The 23,784-nt window shown below is 41.9% G+C and overlaps 1 protein-coding gene and 1 non-coding gene across 4 annotated transcripts in view; one reads left to right on the plus strand and one right to left on the minus strand.

The window, feature by feature from the left end:
- Nucleotides 1-3,300: 3,300 nt before the first annotated feature.
- Nucleotides 3,301-3,373, plus strand: Trnak-cuu. Its single transcript has one exon. It is a non-coding gene; the product is annotated as a tRNA-Lys (tRNA).
- A 5,260-nt stretch (nt 3,374-8,633) lies between these two features.
- The window catches only part of Actr10 (actin related protein 10), a 38,902-nt gene continuing 23,751 nt past the window's right edge, over nt 8,634-23,784 (minus strand). For all 3 annotated transcript variants that reach the window (XM_040742982.1, XM_040742979.1, XM_040742981.1), the window contains exons 7-13: nt 23,060-23,139; nt 17,919-17,954; nt 16,220-16,299; nt 15,886-15,959; nt 13,179-13,260; nt 10,792-10,993; nt 8,634-9,054 (exon numbers count right to left, since the gene is read on the minus strand). In XM_040742982.1, the coding sequence (XP_040598916.1) occupies nt 8,873-9,054; nt 10,792-10,993; nt 13,179-13,260; nt 15,886-15,959; nt 16,220-16,299; nt 17,919-17,954; nt 23,060-23,139 (736 nt within the window). In that variant the 3' untranslated portion in view covers nt 8,634-8,872. The remainder of the gene's footprint in view (nt 9,055-10,791; nt 10,994-13,178; nt 13,261-15,885; nt 15,960-16,219; nt 16,300-17,918; nt 17,955-23,059; nt 23,140-23,784) is intronic.

A 23,784-nucleotide genomic window follows, 5' to 3' on the forward strand; every position in this document is an offset into this window, starting at 1 on the left:
GGAATACAAGAGCCACTGTGGCAGGGCGTTAATCCCAGTACTTAGGAGGCAGAGGGAGGCGGATCTCTGTGAGTTCGAGGCCAGCCTGGTCCATAGAGTGAGTTTCAGGACAGCCTCCAAAGCCACAGAGAAACCCTGTCTCACAAAACCAAACAACAATATCAACAACAAAACAAGAGCCACTGTGTAAAATCAAAAACAAAGAAACCAACAATGGCAACAAAACACATTTTAGAAATGCACTATCAGTCAGCTTATTTTGGCTTGCTGCTTTGTTGAAGCAGTCTCAAGTAACTGAGGCTGTCCAAAGATGACCTTGAACTCCTGATACTTTTTGCCACCACCTGCCAAAAGCTGGAATCACAGCCCTGATCATCAAGTGAAGCCCCAGTAATGTCTTTTGTAAGAAAAGAAAAGACAATCCAAAGGTAAACTTTGCTTTCAGTAGTGTTTGTCTCCTTAAGTGTGGAAAAAAAGTTGTTTAGCATTTAAGTTTCCATGGCATTAACATCTTTTTTGTTTGTTTTATTATTTTAATTTTAAATAGCTTGTTTTACATGTCAATCCCAGTTCCCTCTCCATCCCCTCCTCCCACACCCTCTGTTTTTTTTTTTTTGGTTTTTTTTTTTTTTTTTTTTTTGAGACAAGGTTTCTCTGTGTAGCCCTGGCTATCTGGAACTTGCATTGTTGATCAGGCTGGCCTCAAACTCACAGAGATCTGCCTGCCTCTACCTTACAAGTGTTGGGATTAAAAGCATTCGCCAGCACCACCTGGCTTTTTTGTCTTTGCTTTTTTGTTATTTTGAGGTTTTTTTGTTTTGCATTAATGTCTTTTTAAGAAGACATAATGGGGCGGGCGTGGGATAAGTGCACAGGAGTGCAGGTGCCTGCAGAGACCAGAAGAGGGCGTTACAAGTGGTGTGGGGCACTCAACTTGGATGCTGGGAACAAAACTCCGTTTTTCTGGCTTAACGTTTAAATTAGCTCTTTTCTGTGTGATAGATAAATGGAAGGATAAAGCAGGAAAAATTGGAAAGGTATTGTAGTATAGCTTTGTGGACAGTTAGTAATGAGGAGTGATTTGACAGAGAGATATGTGCAAGGATTTCAGATGTATAGGGTTTATTGGACAACTGGATGCAGAAAGTAAGGGGAGAGAGGAAATTCAATTGTTGTTCTTGCTAATTTTGTGAATAATGGTTAGGCTTTATTCTTTAACAAATGGTTAAGTAAAAGATTTGAATTCATTTGCAGACAGCCACTTACCCAACCCTGATTAAAGCATTCTAATTGCAGGTTAGTGTGGTGGCATGGGCCTGTCATCTCAGAATTTGTGAGGAGGAAGGAAGAAGGTCTCTTGAGTTTCAGGCCAACCTAGACTATATAACAAGATTATGTCCAAAAAAAAAAAAAACAAGATGAAAATCAGTAATTAAAGAAAAAATTCTAGTTGCAATTTTTTTTCATGAAGGATCTTAATTTAGGACACAATAAAATAAAGTATTTTAAGAAAAGCTAAAAGACCAGGCAGTGGTGGTGCACGCCTTTAGTCCCAGCACTAGGGAGGCAGAGGCAGGTGGATCTCTTTGAGTTCGAGACTACCCTGTTCCAAAGAGTGTGTTCCAGAACAGCCTCCAAAGCCACAGAGAAACCCTGTCTCCAAAAACAAACAAACAAACAAAAAAAGTGGAAGTCGTACTACACACCTTTAATCCCAGTTCTCAGGAGGCAGAGGCAGGCTGCAGATCTCTGAGTTTGAGATGAGCCCAGTCTACACAGCAAGTTCCAGGACAGCCAGGCTGTTAAACAGAGAAACCCTGTCTGGAAAAACAAACAGTAACAACAACGAAAAACAAACAAACAAACAAAAAAACCCAAAGAGCTCAAGCTGTGCTCACAGGAGGATTCACCTTGAAGATAAACTTCAAGTAAGTAGTACCACTTTCAAGTATCTGGTTAAACGTTTTCATCATTTACTACTTGTGTGCAATGCATGGTGTTTGAGTGTCTAGGGGATTGGACGCATCAGTAACTGAGAACCTGGGGCCTCTTCCTGCTCACTAGCCTGCTTGGAACCCTGACGGTTGCTTTACCTTGTGTCTTGGAGGAAGGCATTGAACTGAGATCTTAGGTCCTTGACTGTTTGCCTGATTCCTTACAAGTCTTAAATGGATTTGTTTTTTTACAAGTTACTTCAAATTTACTTCTAGAAATAGTACATATGGAAGTGGCAAGCATTTATACTTTTTTGTTACAAGGTGATGAACTTTTGAGGCTGAGTACCTAACAGTGCTTTGCAAAGAGCAGATACTTAATATGATTTTTAACAAATCATAATAATGTTTTTTATAATAAAAACTAAAATTTATTAAAATGGTTAATGTTATATTACATATAAATATAATTATAATTAAAGTAGTAATTTTTCTTTTAAGATAGTTCTCAGTGTGCAATCTTGGCTGGCCTGAAATTCACAATATAGACCAGGTTTGTTTTTAACGTTCAGTAACTGAAGATTCATGCGTTCTGGTGCCTTCTCCTGGTGGTCAGATGTAAATGCAGACGAAATACCCATATTCATAAAATACATCTTTTGGAAGACTCTAAACCTTTTTTTACTTTTTGAATTAACTTAGGAAACTTGTCCTATATGTTATTTATGTGTTTTGTGGATAGAATAGTAGGGATTCTTTGTTAGTTCCAAGTTTATGATATCTTTTTTATTTTTTGTTTTCTTCCTTTTTTGTTTTTAAATTTTTATTGATTTATGATATCTTAAAAAACAAAAAATAAAGACTACTTGTGTATTCCTTAATTTAAGTTTACCCGCCTTTGTTTTTGTTTTGCTTTTCAATCAGGCTTTAACTTGCAATTCCGAGCAGTAGGATTAACCACTCCAACACACCACACACTCGTCACAGAAACGTGCAAAATTCCTTACCTAGAGAAATTCGCTAGCATCTCAGAATACGTATGCATTCATAGGCGACTATTCCATGGTCTTGGCTCCTCAAAATGAAATGAGGAACGTCTTCTCATTTATTTACCCTTAGAATTTAACAACTTCCCTTTTCTATTCCTTTGTTTTGTTGTTTGTAGGGTTTTTCCCTTCGTTTTATCATTTTTTTCCTCCGTGAGAATTTGCGCTCTTATCTTCAGGTTGAGAAAATAGAATCCTTTCTTTTTGGTTTATTGCAATTTATTGGTTGAAAAGAAAACTTTTCAGCAACGGAAAATATAGTAAAGGAAAAGCAGCAGAACAAGTCTCAAAAGGACAAAAAACACGGCAAGGTTGCATCTGCCCGGCTAGCTCAGTCGGTAGAGCATGGGACTCTTAATCCCAGGGTCGTGGGTTCGAGCCCCACGTTGGGCGGTAAACTTTTTTCGTCTGACTGAGCGATTCAAATTTATTCTCAAATACTTGAGGGCTCTTAGAGAGCACTATGAACTTGATGGGCTCCAAAACTGTGGTAATTAAGATATTTTCAATATTAATCATCTGCGGCATCTCAAACTGCGCTTGCGCAGGTCCACGCCCATGGCTCGGGTTTAAACCGGGAGCAGAAACTAAAGATATTTTTAAGACTGCTTTTCTGTGTCTGCTTTCATAGCTGCTGGTAGTGGGCAAGTTCTTTTTTCCTTTTATAAAACTGTGAGCCCTGATTTCGCCTGTGAGACCCGGTGTCCCAACAGCGTGGGTGCGGCAGGGCACGAAAGAACTGACTTCCTGATTTGCGGACGTTCCGCAGTCCCTCCCGTCCCCTGCCAACGCGGGGCTGCTTCGGGAGTGCGGAGGAGGCTCCCAGCGCCGTCTTCCCCGCGGCCCCAGTGCGCCGGCCGCGCGGAACCGTCAGCGCTGCCGTCTGTCTCACCGGGGAACCGATGTGAGTGAGCCCGACGCGTAGAGAAGCAGAAGCGGCTCCTTCCCTGCCCGCGGCCGCGTGGGCTCCCGAGGAAGGGACCGCCGAGGCTGAAGACGCTCCCGGACGGGCCCGTTCCTTCCCGGAGGCCCGGCTGCTTCCTCGGCCGCCCGCCTCGCTCGCCTGCTGGCTCACTCCCTAAGCCATTCGATTCTTTACCGGCCTTCCCTCCGGTCCGCGTGCGAAGATTCTGCCAGCTCTTACAGCAAGCCGAAAGCGTCTCTTCCCCGCCCACCGCCCTCTCCGAGACTGGGTCTACGTAACTCTGGAACTCCGCAGGCCCGGCCGGCCTCGCGCTTACAGAGAGGTGCAGCTGTGTCCGTCTCCGGAATGGCCACGCCTGCGTCCCCACGCCTGCCTCTCCGGCCTGGGCTTACACTCGAAATAACATAAAAAAGTGGGTGGGTGGGTTATTGTAATGTTCTCACTTCTATGATGGGCAGCTGAAAGGAAGGACGAAGCCACACGGATAAACAGGCAATTGGCAAGCAAGGGTGTGTGGTGTTTGGGTTGGACAGTGACCAGCCTGCTCTGTGACAAGGGGACAGAAACAAACGAACTTAGAGCTCTCTCTCATCAGCCCTTCCTTTAAGGCTCTGGGGCGTGGGTCTCTCACCGCTTTCCTGTGCTGGCTTTACTTTTTGCCTTTCCCAGCAAATTTTTGTCAGGTTTTCACATCCTTCTCATGCTCCCTACCGTCAGTCAAACTGCCATTAAAATGCCATCGCCTCCACGTCACCAAACCTACAGTTAATTGCCATGCCCACCGTAAACATTGCTAACTTGGTCGCTTGATCCTGGCTCTACCTCTCCCCCAACTTTCAGCATTTTGATGTTCTCCTGACACCTTCTCGAGAAGTCCTTTTCTTTCCTAACTTGGGAGTGCCCCGTAGATAAGTTCGCTTTCCTTCTTGCTCAATGTAAATTTGCACATCCCGCCTCTGTAAATTCCAGTAGTAATTTACTTCCCGGGGCTGCTGCTAGTGAACTGCACTTATCTAGGATGCAGTCGCTCAGAGCCTGCAGGTGGGTTCTGTAGAAGAAACTCTTCTTACATAGTCTTCTTGGGCTGCTGTTCACAGTATCCAGTATAAACTAGGCACTATTTCTGACTAGAGTTTAAAAGATTTTAAACAGCATATGCCCAGCCCACTCACCTTCTCACAGATTCATCTACCCATAATCCCTTGGTGTCACCCTGGCTGGCCTGGAATTCAATATGTAGTCCCCGGACTCACAGAGACCCTCCTGTCTCCACCTCCTGAGCTGCTTGGATAAAAGCTGTGCCTGACATGAAATTATTTTTTGAGTTACGGTTTCTCTGTATAGCTCAGTCTCCCAACTACCTGAATTACAACTCAAGCATCAAGCTTGAATAGCCAGTCGGACATCTAGTTAGTCTTAGATTCACTATGTAACCCAGGCTGGCCTCAAACTCATGGTCCTCCTGCCTCAGCTTCCCTATTGCTGAAAGTATACATGTACTACTATGCCCAGCTGAAACTTAAACTCGTGATGTCTAAAAGCTGTTTCTCTGGCAGTTTTCCTGTTCTTTGTGGTGGTACTATTTTTCTAGTGATGTGGGCCCACAACCTTGGCACCATCATTGATGGTCTTTCTTTCCAACTCCATAATGAAAGTGCCTTCAATGAGTCAGGTAGGCTCGTACACTACCTTCCCACAGCCCCATCACTGACTTAGGCCATGGCCATGTGTAATGGGAGATCCCACAGAGCACTGTAGCTGGCCTTTGATACCTTTGTGAAGTGTTACATTTTGTACTTCTACCTTCTGTTGGAGGCTTGTCAATCTTATCCCAGTGCTTCCTAAAAGCTTCAAAGCTGGGGATTGCCTCTTAGGGGAGTTTCAGATAAGAGGTTTGGTATGTGGAAATTGACTTGCTAAGGTGTAAATTGTATAACACTAAAAAGCCATTGCAAAGTTACAGTCAGTAGTTCACTAGAAGTGGACTCCCCTGCAGCCTGTCTCAAAGGCTAAAAATTATCCTAGAGTGACTCCTGGGCTCAGGCAATCCTACCTCTGGAAGATCAGGTGTGTGCCAGCATGTACAACTGAAGATTAAAAAAATATATTTCCTGCAAAAGAGATGGTAATGAAATAGTGAATTCATGTAATTTATTAAGAGTACATCCACTTCTGACAATGCTTAGAATGCTTGGAGTTAAAGACACGAGGCTCTGTCCTCATGGCGCTTAGACTTCAGAGGATGACAAGGCTACAGATAATGTGCTCAGGGACAGACTGTGGCTTTGGGGGCGGGGATTACGGCTGTGGAAGAGTGGACACACTGCCTTTTTAGGACAAAGCATTAGGAAACTCTGTGGTCAACTGAGGCTCTGGTTTCTTTACTAGCTCAACATGAAATTCAGATTTTTCTTTAACCACTCCTTAAATTGTAGTCAACAAGGTCACATCTAATGTCACCCTTGGCTTCAGATCTCAGCTCATTGCCTTGTGCGTTTGGTACAGAATTCAGCTCACATGGCCTGCTGTAGGTTGTCACTAATCAAGTCCTACATGTTCTTTAGGGAGCAGGGCAAAGTCCTCCTACATGGTTTTCTTCTAGGAGCAAAAATACTATCAGTAGCTGGGCGTTGGTGGCACACGCCTTTAATCCCAGCACTCGGCAGGCAGAGACAGGTGGATCTCTGTGAGTTTGAGGCCAGCCTGGTCTACAGAGTAAGTTCCAGGACAGCCTCCAAAACAATAGAGAAACCCTGTCTCAAAAAACCAAAAAAAAAAAAAAAAAAAAATACTATCAGTAGAACAAGCAAGTGATAGCTTCTGTGTGACCATTTGTGTGCAAATCTGTTTCTATTATTTGACCCCAGAGGCCAAAGGTCCACATCTCGCTGCTGTAGTACTCACAGTACCCACAAGAATACAGAGGTGAGCAGTAGACAGTGACCAGTAATCTGTGGCTAGGAAAGGGACCAACAGTGGCACTGTAGAGACAAGTATTTTAAAGTCAAATATCAAATGTAAAGAATCCATTTCCTTCTAAAATTTATTTTGTGGGTACACCTGGCCCCGCCCCTCGGGGACCGGGTAGAATCAGAGTGCATCACTCCTGTGTACATGGTGGGCAGTAACCCTGCCTGCTGTGTGGTCCCTTAGGGTGGAACTCTGCCTACCTCTCTTCTTCCTCTTCCTCTCCCGGGCCTGTCTCTTTCCCTTCCTAGCTCTCTGCACCTGTCTCTCCCTCTCTCCCCACGAGACTGCTCTGTGCTCCCGATCCCTCTCCCTCCCTTCCCCCACTAAAACTTCACCTGTCAGTGTGGTGTTTGTCCCTCACCCACCTAGGGGCTTCCTGCCAAGGTCCCTCTCACACCATTTTATAGCAGAATTTCATAGACCACACTGGATTCAAACTTGCTATGTAATTGAGGCTGCCTTGAAATCCTGCCACTCCCCTCCCCCAACTCACTATGTAGACCACACTGAACTCCAATTCAGGGATGCACCTGCCTCTGCTTCCTGCTTGCAACCAGGAGACCATCTCCTTCAACTGCATCTTTCTCGTTTTTCAAGAGAGGGTTTCTCTATGTAGTTTGGAGCCTATCCTGGAACTCGCTTTGTAGACCAGGCTGGCCTCGAACTCACAGAGATCCGCCTGCCACTGCCTCCCGAGTGCTGGGATTAAAGGTGTGCGCCACCAACGCCCGGCTGTTAGTATCTTTATATGTAAATATATGCCAGGACTTGGAAAGATTCAGGAAAGCAAAAGGAAAATGATTAAATTATGGAGTTAAAATATACAGACCAGAACTTGAAGCCAGCCTGGTCTACAGAGTTCCAGGACAGACAAGGCTACACAGAGAAACCCTGTCTCAAACCCCGCCACCACCACAACGGAATTATGAGTCCTAAAAAACAAACAAACAAAAAAACCAAAATCTCGTGCTAAAATACAAACCCCAAAAGCAAAGGTTAGTGTCATTATGGGTATGTAAAGCATTTACCTGTATTGCTGTTAGTAATAAAAGCCCAGGAATCAGATATTGGGGTAAAAATCTGATAAACCCAAAGTTTGGTGACCTTAACTCTCCATACATCTAAGCCCCTCCTTATCTCCTTCTATGGCCCCCTATCTGAACCCCCTAAAATCTCTACAGCAAATCCTGCTCAGCCAATCACTGACTCTGCCCCGATTCAAGATAAACTTTATTAGCAGCTTTGTAGTGTCAGTGTGAATAATTACCCCACAACAAATACATTTATTTAAAAATTGTGAGGAAGTAAATACTACAGTTCTTAGAAATGCAAAGACTACATGTTCTCGAATATGTGCACATTTCCACACCCTGATCTCAAACAGTCTGAAAGATCAGGCCTGGAAAAGCAGCCCTACTTCTCAGAGGCCTGGAGTGAAACAAAGGATCTGAAAGAACAGACCATGCTAGTGTCTGAAACAATGGCTGGAGAGACAGCTTGGTGGCTGGCTCTTCCAGAGGACTTGAGTTTGGTTCCCAGCACTTGTATAAGGTGACTCACAGTGTGACTACAGCTCCAGGGGACCTGATGGCCTTGGCCTCCACAGGCACTTGCATTCACATGCACACACATGCCTATACATAATTAATTGATTTAGTAACTAATTACTAAAAATGGTAAAATGAAAGGAATTTATAATGCTCAAGACAGAGTAGGTGAATTGTGGAGGAAACTCAACTACATAATAAACTTCTGAAATCAAACAGCTTAGCTATATTTTATTGATATAAATACAACATATCTCACAGGCAACCACTATTTTACCATACCATACAAGAGACAAAGTGAGATCAATTAAGTATTAATGCAAAGAGAAAATACAGAAATGCTTTATTACATAAAAGTTACCTATATATATTAAAGCATCCTACATACTTTGTACAGTTTATTTCTAATTAAGTATTTGAAATAAAGCAAGGCTGAATTTATTCAAACTTTTATTTCTCGGTAGAAAATGCTCTTTTCATAAGTGGTGGCTGCGTTTTCCCAACATCAAACATCATTTCCAAAGGTGGGTTGTTGAGAGAACACCAGTCTGGTATACGGCCCGTCTGATTATAATATTCCTTCGAAACGGAGCGGCTCCCAAGTATGTCTTGCAATGCTCCAAAAACAGCGCCTGTGTCGTGAGATGCATTATAGCTAAGATGACATATCAGAGAACTAACTGTAAGCTGTGTACATCTATTCTATAAAAGGAGGGACTGGTAAATCCAGCAATGCAGATCACATTCTCAATTACAGCTCAATGGGATTTTGAATAACAGGATCAACTATTAACTCCTATGTTGAAAGCAACTTAAGTGACCCTTTGCAGTTTATAGTGAATATGGCATTACAAAATCTAACAGAGTGAAACAGATGAGGTGGAAGGATTTTCAACTTTAGGGAGACTCTAGTTATCTTTGCCACAACTCTGTTACATGTCATTAAATAAAACTGCAAAGCCCAATAGGCATCATTTAAAAGTCTTAAGATTTTTTTCATACTTTTTGAAATTAATTTTATATAATTTATTTAACTTTTTGTTCTATGTGCATTGATATGAAGATGTTAGATACACTGGAACTGGAATTACAGGCAGTTGTGAGCTGCTATGTGGGTGCTGAGAATTGAACCTGTGTCCTTTGGAAGAGCAGTCAGTGTTCCCAACCACTGAGCCATCTTTCCAGTCCCCAAAGTCTTAAGATTTTATACTGAAAAATCTTAAAAAGATGCATAAAGCAATCTTTATTAAAAAACAAAAAACAAAAAACAATTCTGGTCAGGCAATAGTGGCACATGTCTTTAGTCCCAGCACTCAGGAGGCAGAGGCAGGAGGATCTCTATGAGTATGAGGCCAGCCTGGACTGCAGAGTGAGCTCCAGGACAGCCAGGACTGTTACACAGAGAAACCCTGTTTTGAAAAACCAGAAAAAAAAAATCTAATCCTAGATGAAAATTCAGTATTAACCAAACCCTACCATACAAGAAACAGTATTGCGCCGGGCAGTGGTGGCGCACGCCTTTAATCCCAGCACTCGGGAAGCAGAAGCAGGTAGATCTCTGTGAGTTCGAGGCCGGCCTGGACCGATAGCCTCCGAAACAATACAGAGAAACCCTGTCTCGTAAAAACCAAAAAAAAAAAGAAACAGTACTGCATTCATTTAAAAATCCTAACATTTGTTTTTCCTCTCTAAATGTATGATCCTGACACTGGCTGTATCATAAAATGCACAATGTGTGATATACACATCTGTGACTGCTTTTCTCTAGGTAGTTATTTATTAGACTACATGCTTATCTAGTGGTAATACCACCCTTAGAGCATTCAATGGGCTCCAACACAAAGCAAGGATAAAGCAAAGAACCAATTTCCACCATTAAAACAAATGTCAGTAACAACAAGTACCACTGTAAAATAAAGTTGACACCTTCACTATTCTGAGACAGGGTTTTACTATGTAGCCTTGGCTGGCCCGGAGCCACTATGCAGACCATGTTGTCTTCAAATCATGAGATCCATCTGCCTCTGCCTCCAGAATGACGGGACTGAAAGCATGTGCCACCACACCCATTCCTAAGTTTAAAAAAAATCACAGCGCAGGCCAGCAGAAACCGGCACATAATTCTATAAATTCATATAATTCAGAGAAAAGTCACACTTTATGAAAAGTATTTGTTCATTTGAAGTAGGTCTCACATTTCTCAGTGGAAATACATTTTCATCCTCATCTCTGGCCAAGCTTTCCCAAGGACGAACATCATTTCCAAAGGTGAGTTGTGAGAGGACACTAGTCAGCTATGGGACCCAGCTACAGCGAACCATTTACTTTGATGCACTCATCAGTAATAACACTCAGGACTAAGATCTTACCTCCCAGCCAGGCCACACAATTAGCCTTTGCAGGTGGAGTATGAATTCGAAAGGTCTTGGTGCCGAGTGTCTTTTTGTATTTTGGTTTCTCTACCAAATACCGTATTTCTGCAAGCAGTCTGTGAAGAAATCCTGGCAACATAGATGTGCCACCTATGACTACCAAATTCTCGGCCAGTTGCTTCCTGGTGTCTATTGGACACTGTTATTGAAGAAGAGAAGCATAATTTTTAATTAGGTAAATACAGTTTAGCTGGACTTACTACACAGAAATGGATGCAAGAGACTGTACTGTTTCTTTATTCAAGTGCTGGGACTAACGGTATGCCCTACCACACTCAGCCTCTGTATTACCCTCTACGACAATCGTGAGTGCGCGTGCGTGCATGCGTGCGTGTGTGTGTGTGTGTGTGTGTGTGTGTGCGCGCGCACGCGCGTGCGGGCGCATGAGTGCACATATAGGTGTCAGTGCTTGTGCAGAGATTAGAGGATAATTTGCAGGAGTGGGCTCTATTCTACTATGTAGGTCCTAGGGATTGAACTCAGGTTACTATGCTTGGTGGCAAGTGCCTTTACTCACTAAGCTATCTAGCTGGCCCATAGTTTTAGACTTTAAAATAGTGTACAATAAATTCCAAGTGGCATAGGCAGTAGTGTGAGTTTCCTCATTTTCAAGTCAGAATAAATAAGTTGGGCAGAGTATGACAGCAACACCTACCTTTTTTCATATAAGAAAGTATGTAACATTTAACCGCCATCACCACCACCACCCTTCCTATTAACTTTTGTTTTGTTTGTTTATGGAGACAAATAACCAAATATAGCCAGGAACTAGCTACACAGTTCAGGTTAGCCTCGAACACACAGTCCTCCTTTCTCTGCCTTTAGAATGCTAGGATAATAGATGTGTGCCATTGTACCTGGCTTAAAACTTAACTTCTCAAGGTAGTATGTTTATACTACCATACCTAGGGCCAGTTGCTGGGTGAGAAGACAATACTATCAGAGCTTGTTTGGAGGTTCTTGAAGGACAACACACATACATATCCATGTACCCTTCACTGGAGGACAGTCTGCTCTACTGAAAAGGTCATACTCTTGGCACAGCTTCCAGACACGGTGCTTCAGAAGAAAAGAAGTGACCTCTGCCTAGCCAAGCAGATCAGCCTGGCAACCTATGGGTGGGCGCCACATCATCCTCACACAGACCTTTTCAGAACTGCACTTCCTCATCAGCCCTAAGACTTAGGAATGACCTGGTTCTGCAAGGAGTGGTGTCTTAGAGGCAGACTGTCCCTTCCACAGTGAAGGTATTTCAGATGGAGTTCTACCATGGCATAGCCACTGAACAAAGATATATATGCCTCAAGCACTTGAAAATCCAATACCACAGTGAACTGAATTTGGTGAAGTAAAAGCTACCCGAGGTCCAAAACAAGTCTGCTATTTCTGTTCTGAAAAAAATTGCTTTGTTCAAACTTACTACCTAATCTGAGATACCATATCTCACTCAAGGCCAAGGTCAAACTCATTAATAGAAATGTGTATCTTTCACCTGGTTTTTACACTCATGTATTTTATATATGTCTACGTATATTGGTGTGGACATGCCACAGGCACATGTGAAAATCAGAGGACAACCTGCAGGAGTGGGTTCTACCATGCGTGTCCTGCGGTCATCAGATTTGGTAGCAGATAACCTTACCTGCTGAGCCATCTTGCTGGCCCTATGTAGAATATTTTTAAAATACTAAGAAAAGAATTTTTGAGACAGGGTCTGACTTTGTGATCCACGCTAGCATGAATTCTCATATAAACCAGGCTGGCCAGGAAATTTTCATCCACCGGCCTTGGCCATTCAATTGCCACTATGCTTAGCAGCATTAACTATAATATTCCACAGAAAAGTTAAAGTAAGAAAATAAGCTGGGTGTTGGTGATGCATGCCTTTAATCCCAGCACTTGGGAGGCAGAGGCAGACGGATCTCTATGAGTTCGAGGCCAGCCTGGTCTACAAAGTGAGTTCCAGGACAGCCTCCAAAGCAATACAGAGAAACCCTGTTTCAAAAAAACCAAAAACACAAAGTACTTTTTTTAAAAGGTAAGAGTATTCTATAAAAATTACAATAAAAAAGAGACTAGAAAATTACTTTATTCTTTTTTTTATTTTTAGCTTTTTGAGACAGGGTTTCTCTGTGTAACAGCCCTGAATGGCCTTGTACTCACAGAGATCCACCTGCCTCTGCCTCTAGAGTGCTGTGATTAAAGGCATGTGCCACTACCACCCAGCTAGAAAATTACTTTATTCTTGGAAAAATGCAGAAGAAAACACTTAGATTTTTTTCTATGAAGGATCATTACAACAAAGGAAAAGTTTATAAAAATACCTGCAAAAGGGAATCCAATATTAAAGTGGCAACTGATTTCTCCTCATTATCTTGTTCAAAAAGAATTTCCACAACTGAATCTCTAATGAGATTAGAAAGAAAAGAGAGCACTTTATTGGCATCATATAATATGACATGGAATAAACCATCAGTTATACTGATAATGTTTTTAAGTGGCAGAGCCACCTTCATGTATTATGTAATAAAATACAAAGCTTTTCTCACTGAAAATGGGGAAAATTAGCGTCTACTTCCAGGGTTGAGAGGAGGATGCAATATGCTTGTAAAGGCAAGGTTTGGCGTACAGCAAGTATCCATTCCTCAAGTGTTAGCTACTGGGGAAGGAAGATTTATATGGTTTGGATTTCATTTCCCCCGTCCACCCCAAACATAACAACAGAAAAGAAGTTGTACTTTGTAAAAGATTTTTTTTAAGTTGTTCTGAAGCAAGGCTCCATGTAGCTGAAGCTGACTTCAAATCCCTTACCCTTTTGTCTCTACCTCCCAAGTGCTAGAATTCAGTTGTGAGCCTCTGTACAGGCACCCCACATTTTTTATTTTTTTTGTTTTTTGAGGCAGGGTTTCTCTGTATTACTTTGGAGGTTGTCCTGGAACTCACTCTGTAGACCAGGCTGGTCTCACAGAGATCTACCTGCCCCTGCCTCCCCAGTGCTGGGACTAAAGGCGTGGGCCACCACAGTCAGCTTCTACATTTCCTTTCACAACAATCTCTAGGTCTAGAATTCTGTGAAAATGTAAAGGAAACCAGAAACATTGAACCTCTTTAAAAAACTTTTTATGTAGCCTAAGGTGACTTTGAACCTATGACCCTCTGCTTCAGCCTTTGGCTCACAGATCCATTTGTAAGCTGGAGTACTGTGCCTCCTGCCATCAGCCTCCAGGACAGCAGACAGAGTAGGCAGCAGGCAGGAGAGGAAGCATCCTCCTTTCCCTGTCCTCCTCAGGACTGCTACGTGAGACAGAAAGCCATGACTGCAGCAGCCACAGAGCCCCAGGAAATGACAAGATGGAAGGATGCTCCCATCTCTGTTGGGAACTGTCATACTTCTAGACTTGGATCACATGAGAGATACTCCCATGTTCACTTCCGAAGCCACTACCTTCAGGTTGGTATAAGCTGTGTGGCTGAGAGAACATTCACATTATATCTAAGCTCTATTTCTGTTTGTTTGTTTGTTTGAGATAGGGCCTCACTATGTAGCATTCATTTTATTGTGGGTCCCACTAAATAATCAAAAGAAAATTGAAAATAATTTAATAAAAATAACAGTAAATTAAAATGGTCTAAAAATGATTACCAAAAAGTACCATATTTTCACACTAATGGGTCCTTCAATTTATAATCTTTAACTTCTGTGTATTTATGTTCATTCTCTTGACACCTTACCCTCTGTTACCTTAAGACTTAAAAAGGATATCCAGTATGGTATGCAACTGTTTTTCAGTGCATCTTTTGATGCTGTATCTTTAAGCCAGTCAAGTACGTACTCATAATAGCAGGTGGCTCAGGCAGGAGGAAACCATTGTTTGAGGTCAGCCTGTCCATAGTCTTTTCATCTCCTCAACTCTATAGGTGGAGTACAAAACTGACCTTGTAATATGCCTCTTACGTTCCAAAAAAACCTTCATATGTAAAGTGGCTAGATTTGATTTGTAGTCAGTCATGTACTCATTCATGCTCTAAACATTTTTTAAAATTATCTTTTACATTCCAATTGTTTTGGGACCTGGAGACTTGGATCAGCAGTTAAGAACACAGAGGAGGGCTGGAGCATAGATGGCTCAGCAGTCAAGAACACAGTCTGTTTTTCCAGAGGTCCTCAGTTCAATTCCCAGCAACCACATGGTGGATCACAGCCATCTATAGTAGGATCTGATGCCCCTTATGGGATAAAAGTGTTCATGCAGATAGAGCACTCATATACATAAAATAAATAAGTAAATCTTTAAATAAAAAGTACACAGAGGAGCCAGGTTCAGTTCCCAGCACCCACATGGCAACTCAGAACGACTGTAACAGTTCAGGGTGTCCGATGCGCTCGCTCCTGTGGCTGTAACAGTTCAGGGTGTCCAATGCGCTCGCTCCTGTGGCCTTGGTGGCCACTGCATGTACATGGTGCACAGATACACATGCAGGCAAGACAACCATACACATAAATCAGTAAATGAAGCCAGGCGGTGGTGCTGCATGCCTTTAATCCCAGCACTTTGCTTTCTTAGAATGAACTTAATCATTCCAAATAAAACCAATCTTTACGCTCCATTGGTAGCTCACATTTTATTATTTGTTTTGTTATTGCTCATACTGTAAATTACTGTTAAGGATTTTCATAATTATATTGATAACAGTGTAACTATATTGCTAGCAGTATTTTATGAAATTTGGTTATAAATGTCCTTTTTGTTTTTCTAGACAGGGTATCAGATGAAAAGACTATGGATATCCAAGTGTAAGACAGTCACTACTTGGTTCTTAAAAGAGAGTCTCACCCTTTATTTTAAAACATTGCTGAGCAGGAAAGGGTATTTTTAAAACTTTAAAAAGCTGAATAAAATTACAAAAAAATGAAGCATCACAAGAAACAGTTTCCTGTTAACCTGGAAACACTCACCTGAAGGCTCATATAAATATTTTTCAGAGCCAAAATTCAACACATTATTTTGCTTATAATAATCACTGTCTTACCTGATTGATCCAAGCACATGTAAAATCTTCTCTCCATCCAATGGGTAGTCAACATTTGGGGGTGGAGAGGGGCGCTGAAATGTTAGAGAAAAAAAAAAGAACGTATATATACTCAAGTAAACACATAAATAACTTTCAAAAAAGTTATTTCTGAGCGGGCGTCGGTGGCGCATGCCTTTAATCCCAGCACTCGGGAGGCAGAGGCAGGTGGATCTCTGTAAATTTGAGACCAGCCTGGACTACCAAGCGAGTTCCAGGACAGCCTCCAAAGCCACACAGAAACCCTGTCTCAAAAAACCAAAAAAAAAAAAAAAAAAGTTATTTCTAAGCTTACCTCACTGTTCCCATCGATATTAAATTTTGCTGCCTGGATTTGTAGTCCACGCTTCAGATCACTTACAAAGCACGTACGCACTTAAGAAGGAGGAAATGGAGCCTTTGTTATAGATTGTTGTTAAAGGAATGGGGAGCTTATACCAGAACAATTCTATTCAATTAAATCCTCTTCTGTAAAATCACACATTATTTCATTGCTTTTTTATGAAGCACGGTTGAGGGTTATTTTGTTCTTTTTTTTTTTTAAGATTTACTTATTTATGTATTTTATGTCTGTCTGTATGTCTCCATGTCACAAGAGGACATTGGATCCTATTGTAGATGGTTGTGAGCTACCACATGGTTGCTGGGAATTGAACTCAGGATCTCTGGAAGAGCAGTCAGTGCTCTTAACCACAGCTGAGGATTTTATTAGAGAACTTTTAATACAGGCTTAAGCATGAAGCTTGAGAGAAAAACTAGAGGGGCCAGGGAGATAAATAGGAAGGTGGAGGCAGAGAGATTAGAGAGGAGCCCAGAAGACAGACAGACACACTCAAAAGCAGGGCGCGGGGTCCTTTCTCACAGGGAGTGTTCCTACAAAACCACAAACTAAAAACATCTTCGCAGAAACTATTCTGTCATTTGACAGTCTTTGTAGAAGTGTAACAATACAAATAAACTGCAATACTACGGAAGACACAGCTTCCAACTAGCATGTGTTTTCAGGTTTTCTATATTTTTTCTCTTTTGCTCCTTTAAAAAAATCCTAGTGAAGACACAAAACTCCACTTGGTTCTTAGCTTAAGTTTCTGCAGGGAGTACTTCCTCATGGGACATCCAGAAATATCATCTGCCCGATACTCTATCCTTCTAATCCTTGATTTTGAACATTTAAGACTTTTTTTTCTGTAAATACAGTAAATAAGGCCTTTAGACAAATGAGTAAGTAAAAATTTAAAATCTGAGGGAAAGTGGTACTGAATGTAAGAAATCTAATGATGTTAGCTGAATTATTTGTAAAACATGACACAGTTATGTAATGTGTTTACTATTCATTTGAAGATAAATTCTGTTGGGGGCTGGAGAGATGACTCAATAATTAACAATGCTTGTTTTTCCAGAGGACCAAGATCGGTTCCCAGCACTTACAGGGTGGTTCACAACTAACAACTCACAAGTAACTAACCAACGTAACTCCACTTCCAGGGGATCGGATGCTTTCTGACCTCCACAGGCACCAAGCACTCATGTGGTACACATGTATACATGTAAGTAAAACCCTCATGCAAATAAATCTTTTTAAAAACAGAAAACTTTCTGTTGTTAAACACACTATTCAGCAACATGGCTTTGTTTGTTTTTTCAGATAGGGTCTCAGTGGATAGCCCCAGCTGGCCTAGAACTTGCTATGAATGTATGTATGTATGTATGTATGTATGTATGTATGTATGTACGTACGTACGTACGTACGTACGTATGCGATCCAAGTGCTGAGATTATAGGCACCATCACACCTGGTTCCATTCTGAATATATTTTTTATCTGTATTTTTAGAAAGACATGCCCTTAAACTAACAATAAAGAATGAAAAGACAAAAAACCGAGAACTTCAGGGCCAGAGAGATGGATGGCTCAGGTTGGGGCACTTGCTATCAAGTCTGATGCCTGAGCTCATCCCAAAGATCTACATGTTGATAGAAAAAAACTCTGCTTACCTTTAATATCCTCCAAGATACCTTCTGGAACTGAACCTGAAAAAGCATTTTATTAAGAATTAAAGAACTTTAACAATAATTTTTTTAAAATACCATTCTATCAGTTTTCCCATTTTTCATTTAAGTAAGATTAAAAAATATATAAGTACTACAACTGCTTTAAATACCTACTAGCAAAAGCAGCTTTGCTTTTAGGGAAGAAGTCTCATCATTCCATGTGAAGAGACAGCAGAGATATTTTTTTTTGTTTTCGAGGCAGGGTTTCTCTGTGGCTTTGGAGGCTGTCCTGGAACTCGCTTGGTAGTCCAGGCTGGTCTCGAATTCACAGAGATCCACCTGCCTCTGCCTCCCGAGTGCTGGGATTAAAGGCGTGCGCCACCAACGCCCGGCGAGACAGCAGAGATATTGACCCCAGGAATGAAACAGTGCTACGGGAGCTATGGAGCCAATGAGCTTGTCCACCTTACAGTAGGGCCACTGTGAGGCTCGCAGCATAGTGCACACAGGGTACAGAAGGCTGTGGGGTCAACCCCCAGCACTACAAAAGATAACAGTAATTGTCACTTAAACTATAATGGAAAAGACTATGGAAATCTTTCCCATCTTAAGGTTTGCTGGCTATCTTCTAACAAGACTCTAAGAAAAATATAGGGTTTACAGACGCGAATTATTATTTTACAAAAAACATTAACTTCTGTGTTTGCAATAATATCATAAACCACCCATATGTGGGGAAGACAGGCACGTGCCATGGCACACATGTGGCACTTAGAGGACAACCTGTAGGAGTCACTTCTTTTCCTTTACCAAGTGGGTTCCCAAAAGTTCAGGTCAGCAAGTGCTTTTATCACAAGCCATCTTGCTGTTAACCGACCCTCAGCACACAATTTTAAAGAGAAGTACGTACAATCTTTTAATCTTTAAATGTAAAGGGTACATTTGGTTACTTTTTCCTAGCATACATTCACTGTACAAAACAATGGGATTCAGAATGCACTCCATCTCCACACATGACTATAATGGTTTAATCACACTACTCCCCTAGCACCCTGTTGTCCCCTCTGCTCTTTCTCAATCCTTTCTAAAGATGACGTTTAAAAAGAAGAGTAAGGCTAGGCAAGGTGGCTTGGAAAACTGAGGCAGGAGGACTGTTCCAAGTTCAAGGCTAGCCTGGGCTACATACTAAGACTATATAGCAAGACTTAGTCTCTAAAACAAGCAAATACACTCCAACAAAGAGTAAAAATGTAACCTTTTGGATATGCTACCGATTATTTGTCAGCACGCTGGGTTTCTGAGGTACAACTTAGGAGACACAGGCAATGGGTTCAATTTTTTTTTTTTTTTTTTTTGGTTTTTCGAGACAGGGTTTCTGTGTGGCTTTGGAGGCTGTCCTGGAACTCGCTTGGTAGTCCAGGCTGGTCTCGAACTCACAGAGATCAATGAGTTCAATTTTAAGTGGGAGGGCAGCCTGGTCTACAAATCAAGTTCCAGGCTAGTCAAGGCTACATAGCAAGACCCTATCTCAAAACAATATATAATAATATCTTCTAAACCAATTCTCAAAAATATTTTGATTGGTATATAAAAACAAAGAAGCTTATAATAAAGAAATGGATCCTGATAAATGGGCAAGCATAACACTATAATTCCCACATTGTCTTTTTTTTCTTTTTTTGGTTTTTCAAGGCAGGGTTTCTCTGCGGCTTTGGAGGCTGTCCTGGGACTTGCTCTTGTAGACCAGGCTGGCCTCGAACTCACAGAGATCTGCCTGCCTCTGCTTATCGAGTGCTGGAACTAAAGGCATGCACCACCACTGTCTGGTTCCCACATCGTGTCTTTTTTTTTTTTTTTTTTTTTTTTTTTGGTTTTTATGAGAGAGGGTCTCTCTGTATTGTTTTGGAGGCTGTCAGTCCAGCCTGGCCTCGAACTCACAGAGATCCGCCTGCCTCTGCCTCCCGAGTGCTGGGATTAAAGGCGTGCGCCACCAACGCCCGGCTTCCCACATCGTGTCTTGAAGTAAGCTATTTATAATTAACAATCTAAAACTACAACCTCAAAGTATTAACCCCTGTAATTTGAAAATTGACATATTTGATCACACTGCTTAAAAAGAGTAAACCGCGTTAAGTATGACTTCACTGGGCTGGCGAGAGCTGCTTAAGACTCACAACTGAACTTCAAATACGGCTCTAGAGCCACTGTACACAACAGCTGCTATCCTCTTTCAAGAACTATTCAAGTAGCCGGGCGTTGGTGGCGCACGCCTTTAATCCCAGCACTCGGGAGGCAGAGGCAGGCGGATCTCTGTGAGTTCGAGGCCAGGCTGGACTGACAGCCTCCAAAACAATACAGAGAGACCCTCTCTCATAAAAAAAAGAACTATTCAAGTAACTTCTGAGAAACGCCTGATAAGGAACAGTTTTCTGGTGGTCAAAGGAAAGAAAGGTTGAAAATTAAGGGTTTATTTTAGTCAGATTTAGGCGCTACTTTAAAAAGAGGAGACAATCTTAGCAAACAACTACAACTGCTTAAGTCATCCTAGTAAAGAGTGGAATAGTAGCCATTTTGTGACTCTGTGAAATTCCACTTAATTTCAGTCTTGGTTTTTCTGGGTTTGGCTTTTTGACAAAGAGTTTTTCTGTGTAGCTTTGGAGCCTCTCTGTAGACCAGGCTGGCCTTGAACACAGGCAGATCCTCCTGCCTCTGCCTCCCAAGTGCTGAATTTCAGTCATTTAAGTAGACCAAAAAGCATCATGTTTGGTATATAATTTGTATTATATACTTCCCAAATCAAGGTACTTAGATTCTTATTTCTGGACATGGGGTCTTGCTATGTGGCCCAGGCTAGCCCTGAATTCATGATCTACCTGGGTTTCCAGGATGCTGAAATTATTCACTCTTTTTTAAAAACTAGATTCTAAATACTAAATAAAGGAGGCTAACTCAAAATCATTTGAGGATCTCCAATATACCAGATTTTCATCTAAACCTTGCTAAGGACTCCAGGGAGAATACTTTAAGTTTGGTTGTCCTCTGTGACAACAATGGTAGTTCTGACTTCTCAGTGTCAGAAATGTTAACAATAGGATTCTGAAGGGTATGGTCAGAAAAGATCAGAATAGGTCAAAGAAGGCTTACTATGGAGAGCTGATGGGGGAAGTCCTATGTATATGTCAATAAAGCACTGTTGGCCAATAGGGAAGCAAGATAGGTGGTACTAGGAGTCCAGGAGGACTCTCTCTGGGTAGGAGAAACACAGGAGAAACACAGGGTGTCAAGATGTAACTGCTATAGGGATAAGAAGCCTGGAAACTTTGCTCTGGTAAGAGAGATACTTAGATTAACAAGTAAATACTTAAGTCAGAGCTAGCCAGTAAGAAACAAGCAAGGCCAATAGCTTCATAATTAATACAGCGTCTTGTGTGTTATTTGGGGACTACAACACGGCAGAGCCCAGGTGACTGGGTGGGTGATACACCAAAGCGGCTAGCAAGGAAAACTCCCTTTACAGAGAGCAATCCCAAGAATGCAGAGTTCCTAACATTATAGTCAGACCCTCTCCTCCCACTCTTGTCAGGGCCTTCACGTTGCCAAGGCTAGTTCAAATGCAACGTCCTGGCCTCAGTCACAAGTGGATGCTATAGTGCACAGCTCATGGTCAGTTTAAAGTAGTATCTTTAAAAAGACAGAGGGAGGGGAGACCACAGTTCTAGCTGAAATGAGGAATAAGAAGGAGAGTTCAAGTTAAGAGGGAGAACAGAATGAGATCATGGAAAAGCGTGTAGTAGTATAAAATGTGGGCTAATTTATAGGGGACAAAACACTTCTTACCAATGTAGAGAAACCGGTATGAAATAAGCCAAGTCTGTAAGGTGCAGGTTCACAAGAAACAAGCATGGGTTAATGAAGGCTAAGTTACAGGGACTCTGCTCCACAAGAGCAGAGGTATGACATGGGAAACAACAGCTGAAATTAGACTGTTCTGAGGAAGACCTCTGAAGATTTGCTAACTCTGTTTTCTAGAAGGAGAAAGAGATGATGTTAATTACTTTTGTTGTTTGTGTTTTTTGAGTCAGGGATTCTCTGTGTACCATTGGCTATCCTGGAAGATGTTGTTATATTTTTTTTTTAATTAAAATATGTCATAATTTCCCCTCTTCTCTAAGATGTTACTACCTTTATCTAGTAATAACTAATTGAAAAATTACAAGAGAAGAGATGCTGTGTTCACTTCTGGAGTATGGTTTTGAGGCTTTAAGACATGCATAGTTTATATCTAACATCCTTTGGAAACATGAGTGTCAAGTCCAGAAAGGTTAGACCTGAGAATCCACAGCCTGCAGAGGTTACTTTAGTCAGAGGAAGAGAGGACAGCTACTTAAAGTCAGTAGAACACAAAACACACACAAACCAAGTCCCCCACAGAACCACTAGTAGAGAAAGTAAGAGCAGAAGAAACCAAAGAAGAATACTCAGAAATAAAGGGAGGAGAGCTCAGGAGGAAACAGTGACTAAAAATGCCAAGAGTTCTAGAAAGCTGGATTTCCTGGCTGAGAGCAACAGTGACTTACAGGTGGAGCAAGGTCAAGAATGGCATGGGGAAAAGGAGGAGGCTAACTAGCAAGGGGCAGAGATTAAAACACAAGTTAGCCGGGCGTTGGTGGCACACGCCTTTAATCCCAGCACTCGGGAGACAGAGGCAGGCGGATCTCTGTGAGTTCGAGGCCAGCCTGGTCTACAAGAGCTAGTTCCAGGACAGCCTCCAAAGCCACAGAGAAACCCTGTCTCGAAAAACCAAAAAAAAAAAAAAAAAAAAAAAAAAAAACACAAGTTAAAGGTGTGGGGATATCGCCCACTCTTAACAGCGCATTACCATCACTGAGTTAAAGGCATGGGATACAGCCCACTCTTGAACGTCACATTACCCATCACTGAGTTAAAGGCATGGGATATAGCCTACTCTTGAACAGCGCATTACCCATCACTGAGTTAAAGGCGTGGGATATAGCCCACTCTTGAACATTGCATTACCCATCACTGAGTTAAAGGCATGGGGATATCACCCACTCTTGAACATTGCATTACCCATCACTGAGATAAACGCATGGGATATAGCCCACTCTTGAACAGTGCATTACCCATCACTGAGGGAAGGCTCTGTCCTTTAGCAGCTCCAGTGTCAACTGTACATTGTTCCAACAGCTGCGTTTCCAACTCCCTGAAATTTGAAAAAGTTATTGAAATTAAGATATCGCAAGTGACAATCTTTTTCTTATCTAATGACTTTACCTAATAGGCATTTGAAAGACCCATTCAAATAATGGGCCTGGGACCTGAATAGAGAGTTCTCAAAAGAAGGGAAATAATGACTGAGAAATATCTCAAAAAATGTTCATCATCTCAAGCAATCAGGAAAAGCAAATCAAAACAACTTTGAGATTTTTGTCTTATTCCAGTCACAATGGCAAAGATCAACGAAAGAACAGACATAAAATGTGGGAGGGGATGCAGAGAAAAGGGAACCCTCTTTCACTGGTGCTGGGATTGCAAAGTGGTGTAACCACTCTAGAACTCTCAAAAAGCTAAAAACAAATCCACCATATGAACCAGCTATACCATTTCTTGGCTATGTCAAAAGGACTCAATCCTACTCCACAGATACTTGCTCAGTTATGTTTACTGCTGCTCTATTCACAATAGCCAGGAAACAGAAATAAACCAGGAATGGTGGGACAATCCCAGCATTCAGGAAGCAGAGGCAGGCTGATCTCTGTGAGTTCAAGGCCAGCCTGATCTACAAAGCAAGTTCCAGGACAGCCAGAACTGTTACACAGAGAAACCCTGTCTTGGAAGAGGTGGTGGA

Source organism: Mesocricetus auratus, unplaced genomic scaffold, assembly GCF_017639785.1.
Source record: "Mesocricetus auratus isolate SY011 unplaced genomic scaffold, BCM_Maur_2.0 Super-Scaffold_15014, whole genome shotgun sequence".
Lineage (NCBI taxonomy): Eukaryota > Metazoa > Chordata > Mammalia > Rodentia > Cricetidae > Mesocricetus > Mesocricetus auratus.